The sequence below is a fragment of the Nothobranchius furzeri genome, chromosome 10 (genome assembly GCF_043380555.1).
Source record: "Nothobranchius furzeri strain GRZ-AD chromosome 10, NfurGRZ-RIMD1, whole genome shotgun sequence".
NCBI classification, from domain to species: Eukaryota; Metazoa; Chordata; class Actinopteri; order Cyprinodontiformes; family Nothobranchiidae; genus Nothobranchius; species Nothobranchius furzeri.
Window position 1 is genome coordinate 54,633,716 of NC_091750.1, and position 26,328 is coordinate 54,660,043.

At 40.4% G+C, this 26,328-nt stretch overlaps 2 protein-coding genes across 7 annotated transcripts in view; one reads left to right on the forward strand and one right to left on the reverse strand.

Moving 5' to 3' along the window:
- The window catches only part of LOC107386708 (rho GTPase-activating protein 26), a 154,636-nt gene that overhangs the window by 21,703 nt on the left and 106,605 nt on the right, over positions 1–26,328 (forward strand). Inside the window, exon 1 of one of the 4 annotated variants that reach the window (XM_070555792.1) lies at positions 15,652–16,042. The exons of 2 other annotated variants lie outside the window; for them this stretch is intronic. In XM_070555792.1, the coding sequence (XP_070411893.1) occupies positions 15,889–16,042 (154 nt within the window). In that variant the 5' untranslated portion in view covers positions 15,652–15,888. Of the gene's footprint in view, positions 1–15,651; positions 16,043–26,328 lie in introns of those variants that run through there. One more of the 4 variants, XM_070555789.1, reaches the window with a different exon arrangement.
- Positions 6,358–12,431, reverse strand: LOC107386707 (fibroblast growth factor 1). Of its 3 annotated transcripts, none has more exons than XM_015961273.3 (4): positions 12,335–12,431; positions 9,103–9,310; positions 8,564–8,667; positions 6,358–7,202 (listed from the first exon to the last, which is right to left on the reverse strand). In XM_015961273.3, exons 2-4 carry the CDS (start codon positions 9,269–9,271, stop codon positions 7,017–7,019), a joined length of 459 nt encoding a protein of 152 aa, XP_015816759.1. In that variant the 5' UTR covers positions 9,272–9,310; positions 12,335–12,431; the 3' UTR covers positions 6,358–7,016. The 3 variants fall into 3 exon arrangements, with proteins under 3 accessions (XP_015816759.1, XP_070411894.1, XP_015816758.1); XM_070555793.1 differs by lacking the exon at positions 12,335–12,431 and adding an exon at positions 11,140–11,162; XM_015961272.3 differs by lacking the exon at positions 12,335–12,431 and having other exon boundaries at positions 9,103–9,526.

Here is a 26,328-nt window from a genome sequence, read left to right on the forward strand (position 1 = left end):
CCCACCTTGCCTGCTGGTGGAGGTCAGAGGGACCGGTGGCGCCTGTGCTCGGCAGCCTCGCCTCTGTCAGTGCGCCCCAGGGCAGCTGTGGCTACATCATAGCTCATCACCATCAGTGCGTGAATGTGTGTGTGAATGGATGAATGATACACTGTAGTGTAAAGCGCATTGGAGTCCTTACTCTGAGAGGTGCTATACAAGCGCGGGTCATTTATCATTATCATTTAATGACAGCCTTTGCAGCCTAAAGCACCAATGCAGAAAAATTGAGCGTGTTAAAGTGGAGAATGCTCCCTTTACGTGAAATAAGGAATGTTATTTTAACAACCTTTGGAAATGATTAATATTGATTGAATATTAATTCGGACAACGCTTATTTTTCTCAGAAGACCTAAAGAACTTTTTATTCTCAGGTATTTAGACTCGCTTGAATAAAGATCAACCTTCAACAATTTTAAAAGAATTTAATTTATAAATCACAATTTAAAATCTCACACAGTTAACAATTCCCTGATGTTTAATGAGCTAAAATGTGCATGAGAGCAGAGCTTAGCTGAGGGCTTAGTTCATCTGTCTGAAACAGAAATGATGTTTTGGGTTAGTCTACTGTGTCGCTTTGGAACAAGAAGTGATCATGAGTGCCCTAAATCACCTGGGGGGTGTCTTGGACGGACCCCGGTCGATGGAGGAACTCGGTCGCTCCCAGCTGGTCTCCCAATCCGTGAGGCTTTGAGGTTAAAGTCCACTGGTCAAAATCAGTCTCTGATTGGCTCAAGTTTAAGCAAACCGTTCCACGGTTGATGGTGGAACTCAGTTGGTGTTTTCAGCTTGCTTGCAAGTGTCCAGAACCTGGCAGCGTGCCAAAGTTCTGATGTTGTCGAAGAGGAATTCACGGGCCCTGTGAAGTCTCAACGAACTGACTCTCAGCTCGCTTGTCAGTAGTTTTGTAGAACGACCCCCCTTCCCGGGGCATTCCCAGATCGTGACGTCTTTGCCCTTGAGAAGCTCTGCTCTTGCCTGCTGTGTGTTTAACAATATGTGGTGTATTATTCGTTATCACATCATCTCCATTAAACATCATTTACAAGTTTGATCACAAATTGATTCAGCAGTTGATCATATTAATTAATTCATCAACAGATCTCATTCTTTATTAAAATCATAAGATGAACAGTTCAGCTGTCCTCCTTCCCCACACTGCGTCCTTGACGACTGGTTATCAGAACCCAGCCTCTGCCGTCCTTGCAGAAGGAGAGTGTGTCTCAGCAGCCATCTCGGCTCCAGGTAAAAGCAGAGGCACATGTCGGGTCAGTTTGACCCGTCACAGAGGTTGATGGTCAGTAGCTTGTTGTTGTTACAAGCGCTTGTGGAAGAAAACCCGTCTCCATGTCCATCTGCTGCATCTAAAGAATCTTCTGACTTCCTTTAACTCTGCAGTCAGAGATGCAAAGGTTGACTATTTCTCCAACCTGGTGTCACAGAGCAAAGAGAATCCCAAGGTGCTGTTTAACACCATCAGAAGCATCTTCTCCCCTGCCTCTCCTACAGCCTCCATTCACTCTGTTGTAGACTGTGAGAACTTTCTGTCTTTCTTTGTTGACAAAGTCAATAAGGTCAAATCTAGCATCTCTCCCTCAGCCTTATCGCTGCCTCTCCCGACTCCAACCAGGCCCATCATCCTACATAGCTTTGCTCCTGTTTCTTTGCCTGAGTTAACCAAACTAGCCAACTCTATGAAGACCTCTGCATGCCCCCTCTACATCTTACCCTCATCTTTGTTTAAAAGTGCTTCTCAGTCCATCGATCCCAGCGTGCTCTCCACAATTCATGCTTCTCTGGTTTATGGTCAGGTCCCTGCTTACTTTAAAAACGCTGTGGCCATCTCCAAGGTCCTCCACCACCTCCCTCACCCATGGTGTCCCACAAGGTTCTGCACTGGGGCCTCTACTCATCTTCCTCTATCTGATTCCTCTTCAGCACATCCTGAGCTCTTTCAGAGGAATCTCCTACCATCTTTATGCAGATGACATCCCAGCTGTACATCTCCTTTAAGCCCCATGAGATGTCTAAGCTGCAGCTGTTACACACCTGCTTAGACTCTATCAAAACCTGGATGGCTGGGAGCTTTCTTAAGCTGAATGAAGATAAGACTGAGATCCTCATCTGTGCCCCAGACAAGCTGGTTCCCAAAGTCAGAGATCTTGGTCAGCTTGCTTCTCACACCAAACCCTCCGTCAGGAGTCTTAGTGTGACCTTTGACCCGGCTCTCACCCTGGATTCTCAAGTCCGTTCTCTTGTTCGCTCTTCCTTCTTTCATCTCAGGAACATTGCAAAGCTGAGTCCCATTTTGTCCTGCTCTGAACTTGAGACAGTTCTCCACACCTTCATCTTCTCACGCTTGGACTACTGCAACTCTTTTCACGTGTCTGAGCAGAACCTCCCTGAACCGTCTACAGGTGGTTCAGAATGCCTGTCAGCTCAGCTTCTAACCAGGACCTCCAAACACACCCACATCACCCCGCTTCTCCTCCAGTTTCAGTGGCTGCCAGTCAACTTCAGGGTTCATTTCAAGATCGTGGTTCTGGTTTATAGGGCCTTACATGGACAAGCACCACCATACTTTGGTGCTCTTCTCAGACCCTACACCCCAGCAGGTCCCTGAGGTCCAGTGACCAAAGCCTACTGTTAGTCCAGCTCAAGGCAAAAGACCAAAGGTGACAGATCATCTGCTGCTGTAGCCCCCAGACTCTGGACCTCTCTTCAAGTACATGGAAATGGTACACATGGAATTCTGTTACCTGATTTGTTTACATGCAGTAAGTTTTGTGCTGACCACCATCAGAGGGCCTTGGGGATTTATGAGACTGAATTTGTGAAATAATTTTGGACAATAACCAAAATTGTTGTAATTCTAAAACAGTGGGTCTTACAGTGTTAATCAAGATTAAAACTTCTTTATAATAGAAAACCTACATTGTTTTGTTTTTGTCCACACAGAAAAACAAACCGCTGTCAAGAGAAGCTGGACCCCAGAAGAGTGTGCTGCAGTGGACAAACATTTGAGGAGATTTATCGTGAGGAGTCAAGTTCCTGGTAAAGAAGAGTGTCAGCGCTGTATTACTGCTGCACCTGAAGCTCTCAGAAACAGAGACTGGAAAGCTGTTAAATATTATGTTAAAAATCGCATTACAGCCCTGAGAAGAAAAGTAGTATGAAAGCACCTAATTGAACGGAGGTAAAAGCAAAACATTGGATGTCAAAATGTTTTGTCCTTTGTTGTGTTTGTTGTTACTTTTTGTTGTTTTTGTAAGGGTTTGCTCAGGTTTTATGGATGTTCAGTTGTGTACAAATAAAAACATTTCACAGGTTTTTTTTGTATATTTTTTACACCTGTAATAACAAGGCATTTTGAATGCAGTCCAATGAAACGCATAATTTCAATGCCAATGTAACAAAAAATGTTGGGTTTGCATAGAACTTCAAACTGATATTGTTAAAACATTCAGTGGAGATTAGATTAATGATTTAATAATTAAAAAAATCACAAGCATATGGCATAAAATGTAATTAAATTGGTCATTTCAATTTTGTTATTAAACTGTCTTTGAAGCTGAATGTCTTGTAATCTGTCATCGCAGATAGAAATGTTCACACATATACATAATCACTTATTACAAAAAACTATTTTAGTCCAACATGAGGAAACTGGGAGTAATAATAAAGACTGGTATCAGCAGCTGCAGATAGTTACCGTGGGCCCCATTAACATATAAAAACTTGATATGTACGTGTGTATGTGAATGGACCTCACAAGTATGCAATGCTAGAAACGGTCCCCACAAGTGGCCAAATACCTTTTTGGTCAAAACTTTAGAAATGTGTTAAATTGAAGTGATATTAATGATTTAGATTTTTTTTTACATCTAACCTTGTTTTTAAAAGCGATGTAGGACCACTGGAAAGGGTGGATCCCATAAAGCATAGAAAAACCGGTGGGCCTCATAAGGGGCAAAAACCAGAATGTGTGTGTGTGTGTGTGTGTGTGTGTGTGTGTGTGTGTGTGTGTGTGTGTGTGTGTGTGTGAGTGAGTGAGTTTATCTGTGTGTGTGTCTGGAGGGGTTGTGTTGCATGGATCTTGGCTGCTGTCAGGCTTGGGGACTCCCAGAGGAAGCCAGTCCGTGTTCAGTTTACAGTGAATGATTCCCTTCCTGCCCTGCACAGCCTAGCAGGCCACTGGTGTGTGTGTGTGTGTGTGTGTGTGTGTGTGTGTGTGTGTGTGTGTGTGTGTGTGTGTGTGTGTGTGTGTGTGTGTGTGTGTGTGTGTGTGTGTGTGTCTTCTCGTCTGTACATCATAGTGAGGACCAGTGACAAGCTGCAATCTAGGACATTTGACATCCTAACTTTGGTACAATGTTACAGAGCTCTACTCGTCCGTTTTAGAGGTATAGTGTGAATTAAGTTTTAGTTAAGGTTAGGGTTAGGAATAGACTGGTTATGGTTAGAGTTAGGTTTAGGAGATCGTTCTCAATGGATTACCCCTGCCGCTCAATGGCTCCTCAAATTTTGGTATGGAAACCAAAGGTGTGCAAGCTCACTCAAAATCAGGTCAAATCTTGAGCATCTGATTTGTTTTTCTTTTTGGGAAGTTCATCTGCAAGTGATTGTTCCGAGAGGCCGTCGACAGTCAACCTATTGATATGCGATGCGCTGTGCACTGAGGCTTTTGTTATGTCTCAGTGAAGTCCAGATTTTACTGGAGTGTGTTGTTTTTTTGGTGGTGGTGGGGGGGGGGGGGGGTATCTAGGGTTAAGTTTGGGGTCTAGGGTTTCAGTCAAAGTCATGGGCCTTGAGTTAGGACAAGGAGAAGGGTCAGGTGCATGGATTTTAGGATTGGGGTTAGCCACAATCCAGTCACTAAAATGAATGGAAGTCAACGACGGTCCTCACAATGAATGTAGATGAGAATGTGTGTGTGTGTGTGTGTGTGTGTGTGTGTGTGTGTGTGTGTGTGTGTGTGTGTGTGTGTGTGTGTGTGTGTGTGTGTGTGTGTGTGTGTGTGTGTGTGAGGGGCCTGATGGAAGATAAGTGGTGTTCTGTAAAAATGAAAGGTCAGATATCTATCTATCTGTCTGTCAGACCGTCCGTCCGTCTATCTATCAACAAGTAAGTGCAGATGGAACATTGAAACAAAGATGGTTTGTTTGACAGGATTCACTATTAAAGGGGTATTTTGAGGAATGCCAAAATACCCCTTTAATAGTGAATTTTGTCAAACCATCTTTGTTTCGATGTTCCATCTGCACTTTCTGTATTTGTTGTTATCAGTGCAAGTCAAGGAATTATGGAAGAAGATTGCTTTGCGGAAAACAGAAAAAAAAACTTACATCTGTGGTGCTTGGATGAGTTTCTGATCCTTATGAAAGAGTTCTGGAGGGTTCTGTCTCAAATCCACAATAACATGAAACTTGTCGGACAACCAGCTTGAGTCATCCTAAACATTTTAAATCATGTTCATGTTTCCTCCCGGAAATTTCTTCTGGCACATCAGCCTCTGAAGCGTCGGTCCAGGCCTTGCTCTGGCTCAGCCGTTGCTCATTAAGGGAGGATTAGATGAAGAATGCATTTGCTTTCTTATTTTTCGGTTAAAATTTTGATCTGAGTCAAATGAGGTTGTCCAGTGTGTTCTACTATCACAGATTTAATGGTTATAACAGCAGAGTCCTGTTTTAGACTGAAAGCATAGACACATACACATTTTTGACAGATTTAGATCTAAAATTATTTAATGTCCCTTTTTGACCAGTGTTTATTTTAAATAATTGGTTTGAATTAACATGCAAATATTTAACATTTTATAAAAAATATGGTGAAATTCTTTCTAAGACTTTCAGCATCTCAGTGATGACGGATGTTAAGGTTGGGCTTAGGGGATCTTGTGTCATCCACTTCTGCTGAACTTGACTGCGATTTTTTTAGGAAACCTAAATGTTCATAAATAACTATCCCATTTATTTATTTATTTTCATTTATTTATTTTTGCGGAACCCAATCTGAGAAAACTCCACTTTTAAAACTGTTGCAATGCTACCACCTGGTGGCAAAAACAAGTTTTTTTCTACTGTTTGCATCCACAAAAGGCAAAAGTTCCACTTAAAGAAGTAAATTAATTACTAAAATAACATTTCAGTCCACAAACATGCATGCAGATCACAATGAGAAAATGCAATTTTTAAGACACCTTTAAAAGTGACTCGTTTGTGTCTTCTCCAGAAGAACAGCAGAGACTCATTCCTTGTTTTTGCATCCTGCTCACGTTAGAGGGCGATGTGGAGCCCATCCCAACAAATCAACATCACACAAGAGACAAACTATTTATTATTCATCAAATAAAGTTTTTGATCCATCAGTGTGCATCTGTAAATTATCTTGATAACATTGTTACAGTTTGCAGAAACAATGTAATGGCAGCGACTCTATAAATATTTACAGTTGTAGTGAAACGCTGTTAAAGTAAGGTGTTTGGACATTTGTGTACAACTGGGAAAAAGAAACCTGTTCTGTCACTTTTCCCGTGTCTTTCCAATCTTAACGTACATAACTCACTAAGTCTGCACTCAGACCCCTCACAGCTCAAAAATAACATTTGTTTGTCTTTAATATCTAAAATCCTCTTCCTCTGCACTGCAGTACATTTAAAAAGTCATTTTGCTGTTCCTTCTTAATTGTTTTGTTTGCAGACACAATAGACTGTAAGGCTTTTTTGTGCATGCTGAACATTTTTCCCTCAGTGGTGGAATTTCAGACCAAGGTTCAAAGTGAACACTCATTTACCAACACAAACAAGCACCTTTTCTGTTTGCAGTTAGAAAAAAAGTGCATACTTACAGGCATTAGCTCGTTTCTGTGGGCGATCAAACTAGATAGAGCTAACTATCATTATGTGTTTGCGTCATTTTATTTAACGAAACGTCAAGCATCACATAGCTTGTGAATTACAATCTTCTATGTGTTTTGGTTCAAACGTTGCTTGTAGACCTTGGCAGAAAAAGGATGGCTTTCTGACCCGAGTGGGTGGACGGTCCCAGTTTGGGCTGACCGTTCCTCTTCAAGGCAACATACCAGCAGTATTTCTGAGAGCGATACGTGTTGTAGTTGTTCTCTTCGAAATTCTCCAGGAAGTAACACTCGTCGTTCAGTGTTTGCTGAGACAAGAAAGGAGCATGAATGGCGGAGGCAACAAAACCTTTATGACAAACTTGTACCTTCTGGCGATATCTCCTTATTTATTTGGCATTCCGTGAAACAAAATTGAACTATGACAGTGATTTTAATTATGCAAAAAGGATTGCTTGAATGAGATTTTTACAGTGGGAAATAATCAAAACAAAATTTTAAAAAGTGCAGAGTTAATGTGAGCTATCTCACCAATCACTGCCCAGATACTCTCTCCTGGAGGACTATCGAGGTTTCCTGGTTCACATGTGAGATGTTTTTGACCACATGCCTTAAAAACGTAAATCACTTAGAAACTCTCTTGGGATTAGATTTAAAACTATTCTGGAACTTTAAGCCACATATTACCTTTTTGCTGTTGAATATGGGAAGCTTGGAGTATCTAAAAGTCTGTGCCATCTATGATAAGCTTTCCCAATTAAACTAGTAATGTTGTAATGGCCACAGAGAAACGTTTTGCTCTGAGAAAAGCAGGTTTAACACTTTAGGAGCTTAGACACACACAATACATTTGCATGTCCCCACCCACTTTAGTGTCACCAACAAATGTTGGTCAGGTAATGCTAACTGCTGAACAATGCCACCCCAGGCTACTGCTAATGCTAGAAGGTACTTCTGACACTAGCCCGAGCCACAGCTAACATAAGCCCGAGCTACTGCTAACGCAAGCCCGAGCTGCTGCTATTTCCTTGTTGGATGAGAGGAAAACAAAGAAGAATGTTGGAGCATACATCTAATGTTCCGGAATGTACTGGGAATACCAAGACTATGAATTAGAGTCAGATAGGTCAATAAGTTGTGGTCCCGTCCGACCGTGTACAGCTGCACACTTCCTTGTCCACGCCAAAGATGCACAGATAGATCTACAGCTTGCAGTTCTCATCCTCTTCCTTGTTTGTCACACTCACGCATACAAAGAACTAGCTTCAAATCGGTCTTTCCATTTTAGGACGTTATTATGGGGCATTGTTTGGCCACTAGGGCTCATGGATCATTGTGAGCCCCGGAAGTTTTTATCTGCTATAGAGGCTAAATGAGCCGCTTTTAATTGTGGAAACACTCTTAAGTGCACCTTTAAAGCTGCATTTTAGGTTAAGAATTAAAAAGCACAGAAATAAAAATACGACAATACAATTTTTTAATGGAATCTCCAGACCTAAAAATGTTAGAGGGATTCAGAGGGATTCTTGAGAAAGCTTGAGAGCTCTCATCAGTTAAAAAGCTTATCATGTTCTGTATTTCAAACAAAGAGAAGCCAAGCCCTGCAACATTTGTGTCATGATTTATGATCTCCCCATCCTAAATGTGTCTATGGAAGGTAAAAACTCACTGATCCATAGAGAAGTCCATTTTTGTTCATAGCCAGATACCTTCCTGTCGTCTCGCCTTTGATGACTACCATTCCTGCACTCACAGACGTCAGCCGCAAGGTTTCTGCAACATGCAACATCACACGGCCTCGTGACTTTCTGCAGCCATGTTGAGGATGAAATGGAAAAAAAAACCAAACCCTCACATTGTAGCAGCTGATTTCCACTATTTACAAAAAAGAAGAATGGGAATCTAAATGTGTGCAAAGAGTAAAGCGTCTTGGTTATGTGTCCAAATCACCGAGGATCATCTCCTAGACAGCTGAGCATAAATACCTCTTACAAAAGCTCAGCTTGCAACAGAAATATTTAACTGGCTTATTTATGAGTCTGGCTAATTTAGTTCATTTTTCAACAGCCATAAAAATGGGAGTATCGGTAATGGAAAAACTTTCAACTGACATATTTGAAGCGTTGCACGCACTTGCTGCAATAAACATGCAACGCTGAAATACCGTGCTGATCTCAAATCATAAAATAAGACATGCAGATTCCTCACCATAAGGGTCATTCTCTCGCGTCCCACCATTTACTGTCCCATCTGGTAAAATCCTCAGATGATGTCCTCCGTTTCGACAGTAGAGCTTGATGAGTGAGCGCTGCCCCAGCTTGGACAAGTCAGGAGTCACTGGGACGAGCTGAAACACAGTAACTTCTCCCTCAGACATCCCAGATGGAGTTGTAGATGCAAGACAATGTTCCTGGACCTGTGAAGACCGAGGAGGAGATTCAGTTTCTTCTCCATCCATGTTATCTGGACGGGGTCTGAGCCACAAGGGGAAGCATAAACTTGGCCACAAAAATACATCAAATAGTCCCGATGTTCTTCTGTAAGCTGTTTCTGCTGCACTGTCATGAAATCAACCAGGGGACACATCTGGACTGAGTCCAAACAGAACGCAGTTGAAATGGGACAGAAAACGTTCTTTTGACTGTGCGGTAGTGGATGATCACTTCCAGATGGCTCTGATGCAATGTTGCACCTGAAATCAGTCCAAGGTCAGGCAACAAAACAAATAGCACATGGAGATTACAGGAAATTTGCTGCAATGCTCTTAAATGGGAAATATCACAACTTTTTTTTAAGTTATAAAAATTTTATTGTCTTTAAATACCATGTTTTTAAAGTTCTATCCACTAAATCCCTCCCACATTAAGCAGTTTCAACAGTTTTACCTCCCAGAATGAGCCGTTTCAGGGCTCTGTCACTTAAAAAAAACAAGCTGGAGCTGGCCACGCCCACCCATCCCTCGCTCAAGATGCTATAAGCTGAGAAGCTCCGATATCCAGGAGGGGCTCTGAGTAGAGTCAATGCTTCTCCAGCCTGAAGAGGTTAAAAGGTGGTTCTATGCTAATTTCCCTGTTTGTGACATCACAAATTGGGACTTTTTGAAACAGCTTGCTTTAGGCACATAGTAATTCCTAAATGCTAACACTGAGAGAAAACGAACTGTAGTGTATATGGATGCAACAAAGATACTCATGGCAGCACAAAGGTGATTTTTGCATATATCCCCTTTAGGTCCTGCTAGGAATGTTTATAAGTGCTAGAAACTCTGGAGTCGTTTTCTTCACAATGATCAAAACCAAATGTCTCACCAACCCGTCACATTCTCTGAACACGTTACATCAGTCAAGTCACTAGCAAAGACATCCAACCAACTCGTCTTGCTCCTTTCCTTTTACACTTTGATAGTCTGCTCCCGCACGTGTTCATCCAGCAGACATTTCAGTGTGGCCTATATATCCTGGAGAGCAGAGATCCCATAACGTTTGTCCTCTGCAATGAACAAAACCAGTTATGGATCCAGCAAGGAATGTTACGGTGACAGCTCTGGTCTTTGTTATCCTCTGTAAGCAGACGTATGTCTGCGACAGCGCCAAGTCACCCCACAAGCGGGATTTGTTGGATGAAACAAAAGCAAGGGAAAATGAAAGAGGAGGAAAGAAAGACACAAAAAGAATGTGAGGCCTAATCATTCAAACCACCAACAGACTGGTTTTCCTAAGAATATGACTGAAGGGATATTGGTGAAACACTGGTGAAGATGAAGAAGAATGGAATCTTCAGACACAGCAGCAGGTTGGAATGACGTCAAAAGTCCAACCGATGACTGAGCCAGAGTGTGGGAGGAAAGTTTTAACCTGCGTGTGTTCTAGGGAGGGGGTGGGAGTGTTCGTTTGAGAATATGTTGGAATTTAACTGGAATAAAGTTCAAAAAGGGAGGTTTGACAACTGATTTCACTCGAGCATCAAGAAAAGCACACCCATTTCAAATCCCTTTCAGAAAACTATCTCTAATATCACTGTGAAAAACTTTGTCCACTTGGAATGACTTCTGCTTTGTTGTTTTTTTCTTTTTGTCTCACGTAAATGCTTCTGATCAGCAAGGAAGTTTTAGTGCCATTCCAGCGCAAACAAAGAAAATTCAAGGTGCAATTTTCAAATGATGTTTTCATTGATTAGAGGGAATAATATGTCCAAACCAAGTTGGTCCTGAATGAAAACAAAAATGCTTTAAAAATTGTTAATTACCTGTGATTATTATAAAGCTGAGTTTGGATCAACCGTATTTCAGGCTGGTAAAAACCAGACCTGTAAGAAAAAAAAAATAATCACTTCAACAGAACCTGTCTGACATCATATATTAGACTAAAAGATCTCAAAAAGCAACACATCACGCACTGCTCTAAAGAAATCCAGCCAACACTTTATAATAAATGTCTCTTTATTAACATTTAGTGCATTATTAAGCATTAATAAACTGTTAAATAAAGCATTATCAACTCTTTAACCATATTACGTAATGCATTACTAAGCAGACCAACTCCCCCTGCCCTTTGCCTTAACCTTAAGAACACTTAATAGTTAACAATAACGGTAACATTACTAAAAGGACCCTTTATCAATACTTAATAATAAACTAAGTAACGTTTATAAAATGATCTTTTGTTTATTAATGCTTAATAATGAACTAAGTAATGTTACTAAAAGGGCCTTTTATTTATTGATACTCAATAATGCACTATGTAACATTAATAAAGAGACTCATTATAAAATTTATGGAAATCCAAAAGAGCTCAGAACAACATCTAATGGAGTCCAGGGTTAGGGGTTATGGTTAAGGTCAAAGGTCAAAAGAACACAAAAGCTTTGTCACATTTACCAAAAACATCTAGATGAAGTTTTCAGAAAACATTCTGCGGAGTGACACAACCAATGTGGAACTTTCTGGAAGGTGTGTGTCCCGTTACAGCAAAGGAGCATCAACAGTCAGACAAAGTAGCCTGTGTGATGTGTGATGATCTGGGGCTGCTGTGCTGAAAGATTTTTCAGGAATTTTAAGTCAGAGTTTTGTAAAGAATTGTTATGATTCTACTGGAGAGAGGCTCTCAAGAAAGAGGACAGATTTAGCTGATGTCTCGTGAAGGCTGAGCTGGAAACAAGACGTTCTTTTGCTCTAGGATGTCTTCTAGAACTAAAATCAAGTTTCTGCTGAGGGAGGCAGAATACATCAGATGCACGCAGGTTGTGGAAGTTCTCATTTATTCAAGAACTTTGCAAAAAATAAAAGGAATCAGGTCAACTTGAAACATGTGAGGGTTGAAGACAACAATTTGAAAAATATAAAAGAACATTTGAGCTGTTGTTTTTCCGTTTACACGTGCCCATTTTATAGGAATAAACTAAATAAACACATGAGAGTCATTATGAGAGTATTCCTGCCTACCTGTGAGAGAGTCACCTTCCTGGCCTTCACTTAACTGAGGTCTGGTTGAAACAAGCTTTCTTTCCTTAAGATCTCTTATGGAGAAATGCCTCCTTCCTCCCTCTCCTCACCCCACCACCCCTCTAACAACGTCAGAGGATGAATTTTAACAGGACAACGTCAGGACTATAATTACCACCCTCAGTCAGCGGAGGAGGCTGAGTGAGGGAGAGTGATGCGTGTCTGGGCGGTGGGATCAGGCTAGAACCTGGAACTCAGGACTGTGTCCTGATGAAAAAAACATTTTAAACATAATAGAAGTGCTTTTGTTTTCATCTTGGGTTTAGTTTACACAAATCTGCTTCACACACACGCAAATGTAAAACACAAGGTCTTCAAAAGTAAAAAAAAATGTTGAATCAGATTCCTGGTGTGTAACTCTGTGGGATTAAATAAACCAATAATGAATCCAGGTGTAAGGGTAACTTCTGGTCAATCAAAATACAGGATAAATGAAGACAATGGTTGTGATGGAAACAAAAGGTTTAAGGTTAATAAATGAATGCATGTTTAAAAAATACAAACCTTTACTTTTGTATACCATTAGGTGGCAAAAGTGTTTCACTTCAGTGACAATAGTGAGCTTTAGGTTGGGAGAATGTAAGAATAAACAAAAGATAAAGTGTGATACTTACAATTTTTTTTATCTATATTTCAAAATAAAGGCTCTGTGTCGTGGAGCTTAGCTCTGTTTATGAAAGTAAAATGTTAAAATGAGACTTTAAACAAAATCTCTTTAAGAGCTCACCCGACACATTTACAATTTGATCCTGAATAACGTTTGTGTCCACAGAACTACCCAGTTACTGGAACAAACACAGTTTCAGGAAATAAAGAGGTGTTTACTTGCTTTGTTTTTCTTTATTTAACCTTGAAAAATGAAGGATGGACTCTGAAATGAGGAAGTGAACAAATCATTATAAATGCTCATAAATGAAGAAAAAAAACACAGATGGTATTTTATTAGAATAAAAACAAATGTTCACACTACTTTCAAATTCAGGAGCTTTACGATACACTGAAATATATAAAAGCTTTCAATGAAACATTTTCACTTGCAGGAAGATCATTCATCTGCTGATTAAAGATGATTTTGAGTCCTTTTGCAGGACGTCGGACCACTGATAAATGATAAATGACCCGCACTTGTATAGCGCCTCTCAGAGTAAGGACTCCAAAGCGCTTTTCACTACAGTGTATCATTCATCCATTCACACACACATTCACACACTGGTGGTGATGAGCTACAATGTAGCCACAGCTGCCATGGGGTGCACTGACAGAGGCGAGGCTGCCGTGCACAGGCGCCACCGGTCCCTCCGACCACCACCAGCAGGCAAGGTGGGTTAAGTGTTTTGCCCAAGGACACAACAGCAGAGTTCTCTGTTTGGAGCCGGGATCAAACCTGCAACCTTCCGATTACTGGACAATCCGCTCAACCTGTTGAGCTACTGCTGCCCCAGCTACTGAGACGATGTAGGTTTAGAAATAGTGAAAATATTTTCTTATTTGAGAGAAGTCTGGTGGCATTGAAACAAATCAGGATTATTATTACCATTAAAATAAACATGTTTAATTTCAAGATAAAACTGCTTTTAAACAAAGCTGTAGAACAGTTTCAAGTCTTTATTTATATCAGACCCATGTTCTGTTTAATGATAAAAATTTAGGACATACTGTAAATATTTCTACATTTTTGTCTTATCAGTGACAAAACCCTGCGATGGACTGGCACTCTGTCCAGGGTGTACCCCGCCTGATTGCCCATTGACCGCTGGAGATAGGCACCAGCCCCATCCCCCCACCCCCCAACCCTACATGGACAAGCGGGTTCAGACAATGGATGGATGGATGGAGTGACAAAACGCAGCGGCTGCAAGCTCTAAATAAAAGTCTGCAGGCCATGTACCTGATTGTAAACGGGATAAATCTGGTTCTTTGAATTGAAACACAAACAGCAGAGTACTTCCTGTAAGTACTCAGCTCACCCTGGACAGAAAAGAGCATGCAACCAGATGCTGTGCCGGGGAAGGAAGCAGCGCCTCTAAATCGAGCTTGACAACAAAGCGCATGTGTCAATGTCACGCAATTTATTCAGAGTATACATCTTTGAAATTTAGAGTAAATTAGTACATTTTATTCCTAAATAAATGTCTTGCATTTATCAACCGGTTTTTAAAGTAAAAAAATATGATTCAAGGCTCTAAATAGGAAGTGTTTTATTTATTTTCCCTTGTGAGAAGAACAACACAGGACTAATAGTAACAAAACTAATTATAGCAACCAAATGAATAACTTTGTTTGTCCAACATGTGATTGATAAACTACAAACATGTATCACTGTAATATTTTTGATTATAAAGAAGGCAGCCTTGCTCTAAAAATATTCAGATTTTCAAAATAAAATGAAGTTACTGCAGTCCTGCATACAACCACTAGAGGGAGGTAGATTTAACACTGGCAGAATCTTTTTGGGCAGAAACAGCGCTCTGGTTAAAGTGACGTCAGCTTCCCCTCCTACTATGTACTGCAAAAGATCGTCTATGTTTCTAAAGATGCTTTCAAAGATTCGAACGCAACAGTCACCAAACAGAGTGAGTAGCTTGTCTCACCAAATTGATGTCATCAAACCAGACAAGAAGAAGAAGAAAAATGGCTGCGAGTTTAGCGAGATTCACATCCTTCATCCAGAAGGAAAGAAGGAATTTTAATTGTGGAGAAAACCACCATGAATCTGACTCCAGGGAGATTAAGAATATGCTGAGGGAGAATAATTCACAACGTGACGTCATATATGCGACTTCAGATTTGAAGTCGCATTTTTACAACCAAACACATCTCCATGACAAACACAGTTGAACCAAAATTATTTCTTATTTCAATTGAAGTGCAAAACATGTGATTCAGGGCGAAAAGAAACAAAACCAGAGTGAGCACTCTTTACTTTTCTACAATCTTTGAAGTAGTTTACGCGCACCCACCCAAACGGGTCAAGCGCTTGAATCCAGGCATCTGATTGGCTAACGCATACATCAGTCAGCTGATTGTGCGCGTTGGAGTGGTGTGCGACTAGCGGAGCTGTGGATAAACTAGTTCTTTAAAGCTGCCCAGCCAACGCAGCGCTGTGCGGGGTGAGTTTTTGTCTTCCCGCTCCCTCCACCCTCCCCCAGTCTGGTTGGACTGTCCCGTCAGGAATGGCTCGTCTGATAGGAACTGAGCAAGGGGACACCTTTTGGCGCACCAGGCACTTAACTGCGGCGACCTGTTATTTTATTTAAGTAGGTCGTGTCGTGTTGCGAAAACAAGAGAACTACCGTTTGCGTCGGAGACAGAATAATGTTGGTGGACAGTTGCCTCAGGAACATCTCCGCCTTGTTTACGTTTTATTTGACATCACAAGTAGACGAAGAAGCAGCCTAGTGAGATTCTCCCACTACCTCCTCCGCATCTCTCATCCCTCCGTTCGCCTTCGCCGGGTTGTCCTGCTCGTTTCGTGGCCGGTGGAGGGGCAGAAGATGGGACTACCCGCTCTGGAGTTCAGTGACTGCTACCTGGACAGCCCTCTGTTCAGAGAGAGGCTCAAGTCCCACGAGCTGGAGCTGGACAAGACCAACAAGTTCATCAAGGAGCTGATTAAAGACGGCAAGGCGCTGATCCAGGCTTTGAAAAGTAAGTAAAGGTGGACCGGTGTGAGGGAACCGCTCATCTGCTATCATCAGCTTATGGGACTTTCTTTGGAAGTTTTAGAGTACCCAGATGCGTCAGAATTCCCAATTAGATGTACTGGTTTGGTGTCTGTGAATGAATTCCCGGGCAAAGTGGTGAAGCCAGAATCTAAAGGAGCCAAATTATGTTTATACTTGTAAGAAATCTGCTTGTGCACCCATTGCACAGTGACGCTGGGAAAGAAAGGTATTTGAATAAAAACAAATGTTCAGTATTTGAATGGTGTTCCTGCAGACAGTCTAAGCTAATGTGATGCATACCAGGACCAAAAATGTAGATATAAAAACCAACAAAAGATGCACCAGTTTTGGTTTTCAAGACCAATACAGACGTTTGATTTTTTCTAGAGCTCAGACCTTCCTAAAATTTTCTGATATAATTTATCTCAAAGAACATTCATGTAAAGAAAACTTTTTAAAAATGTCTATCATTCTTAAAATTTCTGCGTGACAATGAAAGTAATTATAATTTAATAAATTATGTCTTCTTCCAGGATTGCTGTGACACTTATCCTGGATTGTAATTTAATTTTGGAATTTATATTGTGGGATTTAAAAGTACAGAAACGCCCCCAAATCACTGTCTGGTGATTGGAATATAAAGTCAATATTAAGCATAATTGTCTTAATTGGCGATTGGCCGATCAGAAACTCATGCTAAATCACCCTAGCAATAACAGATCCTCCGCATGGATGTCTTTCTTTCTTATTCATACATTTTAAAGATGTTTAGAAATGAAAAAGATAAAGATGCACACTTCCAGGCCTTAAAAAAACCAAAGACGCCACCCGAATGAATGATCTAGGTTTGCTACAGTAAATTAGGTTCAGCAACATTACTTGCCCGAGGAATGAGGTCAACTGACTACTTGCGTGGACTGAACGACCCTGATTGCACGGTTATTTTCCAAGATAACAATTTCAGGATTCATCAAATTTCAAATCCACAATTATTCTAAGAGTGGGGAGGGAGCAAGGGACATCGTTTTCACACCTTAACCCCATTGTGGATCTTTGGAGTGTGCTGGAGAAGGCCTTGCACAGTGTTTGGACTCTTCCATCCGTACAAGATCTTATAGAAAAACCAATGCAACTCTGCATGGAAATAAGTCCTGTGACATTGCAGAAGTTTATCAAAACAATGCCTCAGTAAATACATAATGTAGTCTACGCTAAAGGTGGTCCAACAAAATATTTGTGGGTAACCTTGTTTTGGTTTCTGTATTGATCACTAAATACAAATTAAAGCAAAATCTTGTGGCAAGGCGTGTGTTCTTATGCACCCCATTGCAAGTACAGTCGCTAGTTTATTTATCAGCTGCAGTCATTTTGTAACATAATCATCATTGTCAACTTTTTTTCTAAAGCACTCTCCATTGATCCGGAGATTAACCAAAGTGCTGTACATGCATAAACGTGACATGAAAACATCAATGACCCCCTATTATCAATGTAGGGTCATCAATCAATTTGTTTGTCATGTATTGTCCCCATAAGCGTCACTGGGTTTATTAGTGCTTTCCTCCAGAGCTCTTGGATCGTTTAAGTGCAACACACTTTTCTGAAGGCCCAAGATGGTTTTTCAATATTTGAAAGTGTGTTTAGTTTAGTGTTTCAGCTTCAACTGCTAGCTGAACCTTTGTAGCTGGTGTTTTTAGTTTATGTGTGTGTGTGAGACATAATTACAGTGCTATTCTGAGAACTGATAGACAGGTCTCCATTGACGTGTTTGTTCAATGTGGTCACAATTTTCGAAAAGTTAATTAATTAATTAATTTTTTTGCAATACCGTGACTTTATCAAACCACCTAGATAACGTAATAACATTCTTAGAATTACTAATAGGTTTAAACATAAAAAAGCTGCAAGAACAAAGCTAGAAAGCGTTGTGAACATTAGTGGTACACGGAATTTACAAGTGACTAACGGTATTAAAACGCTCTTATCTTGTTATTATAAACACACATAAAAATGGATTTTAATTGGAGCAGAATAGGATTAGAATTTTGCATCTTGAATGTTAAAGTGGTCTTAGAATTTAAAACCACATTGACCTGGATTTTGTGGAATTTAGGCAGCTTATGGTTTCTAGTGTACCACACCAAAACATCTGTGCTGTCTCCTACCCGCTTTCCTATCTAAATTAGGGATGTCCTGTTCCGATATTGATATCGGAAATAGGTTCAGTATCGCCCTAAAAACTGTATCGGATTATATTGGACTGCACCAGAAATCTCAGATGTATGGAGTCCGTTCTGCTTTAAATTCCATTCCAGCAATTCTTTCCAGCAGTGCCCAGATCTAACAGGCAAAGCCCACATGATCAGAACAGTGCACGCTAGCGAAGTAGAAAGGAACAAGAGTGATGTCGGCCATGTAGCAGTATTTTTCAATGTGGCTCAGTGCAACACTTGTTTCCTGTGGTGGAAAGGAACTGGGAAGTTTAATATGTCCAAACTCGTTGCACATTTGAATTAGCATCACATAATACTGCAGGAAGATTTTGGCTTTGTGTTTTTCATATTTACTGTTGATGGCTTTTGTTCTGAGTAATATCACTTGATCAAGCCTTGCATACATTCCACACCATGAAATAGATAAAGTACGTGTGGTTTGTGCTGATATTGTATCTGATTGATATCTGTATCGGTCAGTACTGAAGGCTGCAATATCCATATCGTATCAGAAGTGAAACTGTTGTATCGAGACATCCCTAATGTAGATTAGTAATTTTAACCTTCTAAGTGGCCTAGTGGTTGAGTGTCCACCCTGGGACTGGGAGGTCAAGGTTCATATCACAACCAGGCCTTTGCAAAGACCTTAAAAATAGGACCCTATGCCTCCCCTCTTGCCACTCCGCTTTAAGGGGTTGGACTGGGGGTTAAACCACCAAATGGTTCCCGAGCGCAGCCACTGCTACAACACACCGCTCCCCATGGGAATGGTTCAAATGCAGAGATTTAATTTCATCAGTGTGTGATGATGACTAACGGGACTTTTACTTTTGACTTTGATTTAAAGACCACAGAGAAATGGTTCATTATGAGGAAAGCCGGTTTAACGCTTCACCTACATTTGTATGTCCCAATCCACTTCAACATCAGCAAAATATAAACCTTGGTGCCAGTAATGCTAACTGCAAAAAACACTAGCCCAAGCTATTGCAAGCGCTAGCTAGCCAGAGCTACTGCTAACATCTTCGTTGGCCAAGGGGAAAACAAAGAAGAAAGTTGGAGCTCAAATGTAACGTGCCAGGATGAACTGGGAATATCCAGACTTTTGACTGAATGTCAGATAGATCCGTAGCGTGTCTATTCTGAGTTATCTGGCTAGGGTACTTGGCTGTACACAGAGTTTATATATTCAGGCTGTGTCATAGCCATCGGGGTAAACTGGCCAATCAGCACACTTCTCACTGAATTTTTATGTCCTGACTGAGTGGGCATGGTTAACCAGTCTTTCTATTACTGGGCTCTATTATAGGGTTGTTTGACCATTTATCAGGGCTCCTGGGCCATTTTGAGCCACAAGAAAATAAGTAATCTAGAGTCTCAAATAACTGTTTCCAATTGTAAAAAAAACCCAAAAACATTATCAGGGTTTTTCCTGGCTCAAATTGAGGCAGAGGTGGTACCATCCTGGCCATGTGCCAGCACATGCATACTCTGTGCGTTCAACTGCCTCACTTTTTTAAAGACAAAATATTAAATGCATTAGATTGGTGTTTAGTTCCCTTTTTTCCCATCTGATATTTATAGATAAAATATTTTTTAATATTTGACCTATATTTTCAGTAACATTTTAGGTTTGTGTTAACAACACTCATCTTAGTCTAAATAACACGTTTTGCCTTGGCCCCCCAAAATGCCTTGAAACGACCCTGGTGTTTTGAAGGTGATCTAAATTGTATCAGATGTATAAATATTACATGTGTATAACTTATTGTTTTATACAGGTAAAAACGTGTAGTGGAGATAAATCTACCTACATTTTACTTTCAAGCTTTGTTTTCTTGTTTTTATTTAACTATTTTTCTGTCCTCTCTGTCTCTCATCTTCCTGCATCTCCTCTAAATTCTCCAGAAAAACTGCTGCCTGGATCCTTATTTTTTCACCTCATCAGTTACTTTTGAGCAGATCAAAGGGATCTCCTGACCGCAAAGTGGAGTCCGCGTTTCGATGCTGCGTCAGTGAGGTGAAATCACTGCAGCACACGATGAGCAGAGCGCGTCAGGAACGATTAAAAGACAGAATATCAGAGGATATAAACAGATATGAACGATCATGTGTTAATAATCATGTTTTGTTGCGCACCTTGAGAATGTATCGTGCGCCGGACACACCAACGATCAGCGCTCTTGCGTCCTCTCCGCTCAACAGAATCCTGCTACGCTCAGAGTCCATAAATATTGTAATATAGGCAGAAACTGGATCTTTCCCTGAAAGATATCTAGCCCCCATAACTCGATCCCTGCTCCTGGATGAAAAACCGGACATTTTGATCAATGTAGGAACCCCCCCCGACAGAGAGTGAAAAGTGGACATGTCCGGGGGAAAGAGGACGTATGGTCAGCCTACAATAGCACCAACCATAGATATGTACCAACTAGTGAGAAAAGCTATTTTTGATCTTTTTCTGCGGCAGTTTTAGTGCTTTTTGGTGCACTGCTGCTGATACAGCACCCCTGTAGTGGCGCAACGCTGCAACTGCAGTTAAAATAACATCCATTTAGCTGGGTGCCGAGTGAAACCAGGCTGGGGCGGCACAAAAATAGCTGGAGGAGGCCGCCACGCAAATTTGAACGCCGGAAAAAAACCCTGATTATTCTAGGCCACCTTACAATCCTCAGTAATTGAGCCAGCATTGATTTAATCACAGATGATGAATCATAAATGGATGAACTTGTTCAACAATATTTAAAGTTGTATTTTTTGTTTGTAATGTAAGAAAACTTAATTCAGAAAAATGACAAGAGTTGTTGTTTCATACTCTCACATTGTTGGTGCACCCGTGTGATGACATGGTATTTGATAGGGATGTCCCGATCCGATCACATGATCGGAAATCGGCCCTGATCACGTGGTTTCAGACTGATCGGGACTCGGGCTTTACTTCCCGATCCAAGCCTCGATCCGGAGTTGGATACTGGGTTCAAATTACAGGAGAGCAACTTGGTTCTCCTTAAAGGTTGTCAGGCTCCCCTGATGCTCTTACCTTACACACCCAGAAGGAGCACAATAGACCCCTGCCAGGTATTTTAAGTTGAAGTGCTATCTGTTTTTATATTAGACTTTTTATATTTGCAATAAAGTCCAAAAGTGAAGAATTTATGCTATTTATTACTTGATTGTTCAAGCAACCTCACAGAAATGATCTGTCTGAACAGCAGGAGATTTTGCAACTTAGGATTTATTTCTCATGAGATGTTGACAGAGATCTGTTGTAATTGAAAATAAGAGGAAGGTCTGGGGTGGAGATGATGTTTCCAAAATCCCCTCTGGCACTGCAAAAAAAATTTCAAACAAAGATGGTGTGGAAGTTCTGCCTGATAAAGGTACAAATTGGCTCACGAACACAAGAAATCCATCTTGAGCTTGTTTCCAAAGGGGAAGTTGACTAGAAAACAATACGAACAAATCACCCAATGTTTCAGAAATAAACCTGATTTAATTAGACTCTTGACAGCTACTTAAACATTTTTGCAGACTTATCAAAACCTTCTCATGGTTACAACGTGCTGCAATGCTAGCAGAGAATCCGTCATCTTTACTGAAACAGCTTAGGAATGGCCCACAGAAGAGCCTGAGGTGTTCAGATACAGTCCAAACTTCCCAGATACAAATCTGATTGGATGAGATGGCTAAGCCCTATTCTTCTAAGTAACGTAATAGTCATACTGCTCAAATTCACACAGGATAAGTCCTGGACAGTGTTGCCTTCTAGTTAATGTGAACTTTTCACCCTGGAAAGTCACCAGCTTTAGCTGAAGAGCAAGCACCCGGAGCTTTTTGTCACTGCAAATCCCTAGTCAGTTGATATGGAGTCATGAAAACAATTATTCTTTTGTACAACAAATCTAGAACACAAAGGACATGACCTGATTTACAGAATTCTGTGTTGGTGTTGGTACAGAGAACAAATCGTTATGCGTATAACGTATAAATGTGGAAATCTTTAGGCTCCTTAACATTAGATTTTAATTTAGAGGCTTTCAATGAGAATGTGATGTGACTTTCTTAAATGCGGACCATAAATGTTGCAGTCTCATTCTTCAGAGTTGCCCACTTTATGTTCTTTGACGCAGCATTATTAATTAGGTCTCTTTCACTGAGAAACTCAGAAATACTTGTTCATTTAGAAATACGATCGGACACTTTGAGTTGCATATGCACTCTTCATGTGAAAATGTTCTTCAAACACTTTTGCCTGTGTTAGCTACGAAAAGAAAATAGAAGGGAAGACGATTGATTCAGATTATTCCTCTGCTACATAACGCAGAAAGCTGTGTTGATTTAGCATCCAGGAGAGAGTAGAGCGCATCTTGGCTAGTAGATGCTAGCCATTCGCATTAGCAACTCCACATCATGGCGTAACATGTTCAGGCTTGTTTTATTTGTGGACATAACATATCAACGCTATTTTTTTTTTACCCGTGGAAGATGAGCGAACAAAGGCAGTGGAAGTGCCACATTGCTGTTAGCCAATTAAAGACAAGACATTAGCGCATCATGAATGTTAATAAGTAAAACCCTCTGATACATTGCTGGATCTGGGAAACCCCATAACAGAGTCCAGTAATAGAATCCGCCCTCCACCCACTCCTCTGATAATTTTCTATCCCCGAAACTAAAATATAGCGTTGATATGTTATCTCCACAAATAAAACAAGCCTGAACATGTTCCGCCATGATGTGGAAAGCAATACCACAGCTATAATTTTTAAAATTCATTCAAAATTTATGTCCAAATTGCAATGCATAAAAAACACCCTATTTACACCACTTCTAGTATGACATTTTTTATTTAAATTTGTTTCTTCTAAACAAGTATAAGTTTGTAAATTCTGTCAAGCTTTCTTGATTGCTTTATTTTTTTAAACTTGAGCGTTTGATTTTCTTGCTTCCTATTTTCTCATGCAGGCTATTTTAACACTCCATTACTCACAAGTGGGACTTTTCAAATGGGACGTGGTTTCACACACCGATCACCAACATTGCACGCATGTAGCCGCCTCCTGTTTGTAGGTGGTAGAATGATTTGCAGACATCTTGAATGCAAACCAGTGCCTACAAGCACACACGCTCTGCTTCACCAATAAACTTCAGTTTCACAAAGTCTCTGTGGAGTACATATTCTTGAAACATTTGCTAACATGGATGACGAATGTAATATGCAGTCAAACAAAATGCACACGCTCACATAATCACACAGATGTGTGTGTGTGTGTTGGCCAGATGTCATTTAAGGGCAGATCTAGCCTGTTATTATGGAAGCCATAAAATTGTTTGGTTCTCTGCTCCACCTCAAACATGACATAACTTAATCAGCCAAACAAACCCAAATTGCTGGCCTAACATTCACTGGAGCTAGGCGGGAGTCAAGTTACTGTGTTTATGTGATTTATGTGACACCAATGGTGTTGCCATATTTTCAGCACAATTTAAGTCAAATTTTGTGAGTGACAAGAGAGTGCAACACTTCTTTGCTCCGATGCTACCAGCTGTTTTGTGCCATACTTTATGCTTTATTTCTGTAATTTCTCAAACTATTTCAGAATAAAAGTGTAGCTTTTTTAGCCAGTGGTGCCCCCAGAAGATATACATGAGGGGGCAAGATAAAAGTTTGGGTTGGCACACCTAATTGGTCCTTGTGGTAACTCAGGGAGAGTTCAGCCTATGGCTGTGTGGCATGCTCCTTCATTCTTTTTCATAAAAAAACAACAAAGAAAAACAATATACATCCAACACATTTTCCTCAAATTTTAGAAATGGAAACATTTCAGAAAAAGACAAAAACTAGTTATCAGAATCATTATTTCAACAGTTTTTTAGACTTTTAGAAGAAAGTCTATGGAGATTTATTCTTTTGTTTGAAAATGATGAGCGTCAGCGACATATATACATTTTAAAATATTACTTATTTATTTACACAATTATATATTTTTATAGGGTTTTACATTCATGTCTTGATTAAAGAGAGTGAATTTATGGTTTGTGTGAACATGAATAAAATGTATTAAAATAGGGGGATCTTTTTGGGGGGAGCCAGTGTAGTATCCATGGCCCCCTCTGGCCACCCCTTGGGATTGCCCCTGCTTTTAGCTCATTATTATATGTTAATCACAATTATTGATACCTTGATATTTAAAGTATAGACCATCTTTAAATCTTCTGTAAATTGGTTAGTAGTTTAAAATGTATCTTGCATGCACCTTTTATTCTGGATTAACCGATGTTAGTCATTTATTAACATTATCGTATGAGTACAATTAGCAACACCTGGCCGAAAATAACAATCATTATTTCCGTGTTGTGGTTGTTTACACATCAATTTCAGGGGTAGAGGAATGAGTTGGCCATGAGGTATTTGTTTGGGGATGTGACATTGTTGGTCATGCAGCAACAGGGTGATTGATTGTAAAACCTTCAGTTTTATATTGTCACATTGATTTTAATGTGTTATTTTTCTGCTGTTCTTGCTCCTAGAAAGCACATAGAGTATGAAATATGCTACAAATAAAGCTGCCTTGCCAAAATTCTGAAGCACAGACAGTGTTATGAGAATTTTAATAGGTATCTAAAAAAAGTCAATTCATTTTGAGATGTGCATAAAATGTCACTTGTCCACAGTTATTTTCATATAAATCCTTTATGTTTACTTATTGGTTCTGCTTCTTTATTCATTGTTTAAGTTAGAAATGCTTAAGCCTAAACATCGTCCTAACAGTAAGACATCTCACATGTCTCCTTAAATTCAATTTAGTTCAGTTTATTTATACAAACAAAAACAAAAACAAAAAACATTTCTGGACATTTATTTTCTTACTTGGAAAGTAAACAAGACTGAAGCAAATCTGATTACATACAGCTCAGAAATAGTTCAGTCCAGCAGAGCCAGACTCTGTTACATTCACTAAGTTTCAGCTCATGTTGGATGTGAAAGCGTGACACTTCCTTCCACTGGATGTGCTTTCTATAAATGTGATAAAACTGTCATGTCGTATTTGTGATTGATTGATTAGATTCAGCATTTGGAGACATGACATGTAATTAAACCTTTATAACTAAAGCCGTTTCCTGATCACTAACGGCCTTCGCTGCCAGCGTTTCTCACCGTTTTTACTGTTTTTTAAGAGTCACAGAACGTTGCGCGCTAGCATGATGTCGATGCCAAAACAACCAAAACAAAGAGGAGACTCTCCTCTTACATCAGGAAGAATCCGCGTGTTTCGAGCGTTATCCATTCTTTCATAATCCGTTGTCGAATTGTGATTGGCAGACGCTTTTCCGGTTCGCGCCTCACTTTTTTTTTACAGGAACGGCCCAAAACGATCTCCTAACACATGGATGTGTTGCTTCCTGATCATGTGATCTGTGGCGTATGTGGATGAAGATCGGCTTCAGGGCTGAGATGTTTGTTCTCTCAGCGCGGGGGCTCGTTCCGATGCTCAAACAGTAAAAAAATGCAAATGACGACTTTAGTCGTCATTGGCAGTGAACGGTTGGATCTAAAATGACGACTTTAGTCGTCAATGGCAGTGAATGAGTTAAGTAATTCTTCCTGAATAGAACTGTCTCTCTGGTCCATATTGGATGTTTCGCGCTTTGGCTTTCAATCAGTCTTCCACCGTACAGCATCATCTTGATTATGCTGTCATCTTCGGCTCTTAACTTCACTTAAGTTTCTTAGGAACCACACAAAGTCCCAGAGATGGAGAGGTGGAAATTCCCTACGATGCTTTGCACTGGATGTCTCCAAGTGGTGCTCGCTGCAGAACCACAAAGGCGGAGCTGCACCAGAAGGTGGAGCTGCACCAGAGTCAGCCCCGCCCATTCCAGAATCAGCCCCGCCCATCCTATCGGAGTCAGTCCAATTCCTTCCAGTTGTCAGACTTTATAGCATTCTGGAACCAAAGAGGGTGTTATAGCTAAAAAATGCAAGATTGAGGAGGGAGTTGAGAAGTTAATTGAACAGTTTTTGTAAAGGTTCCATATAATTAAAAATCTAACT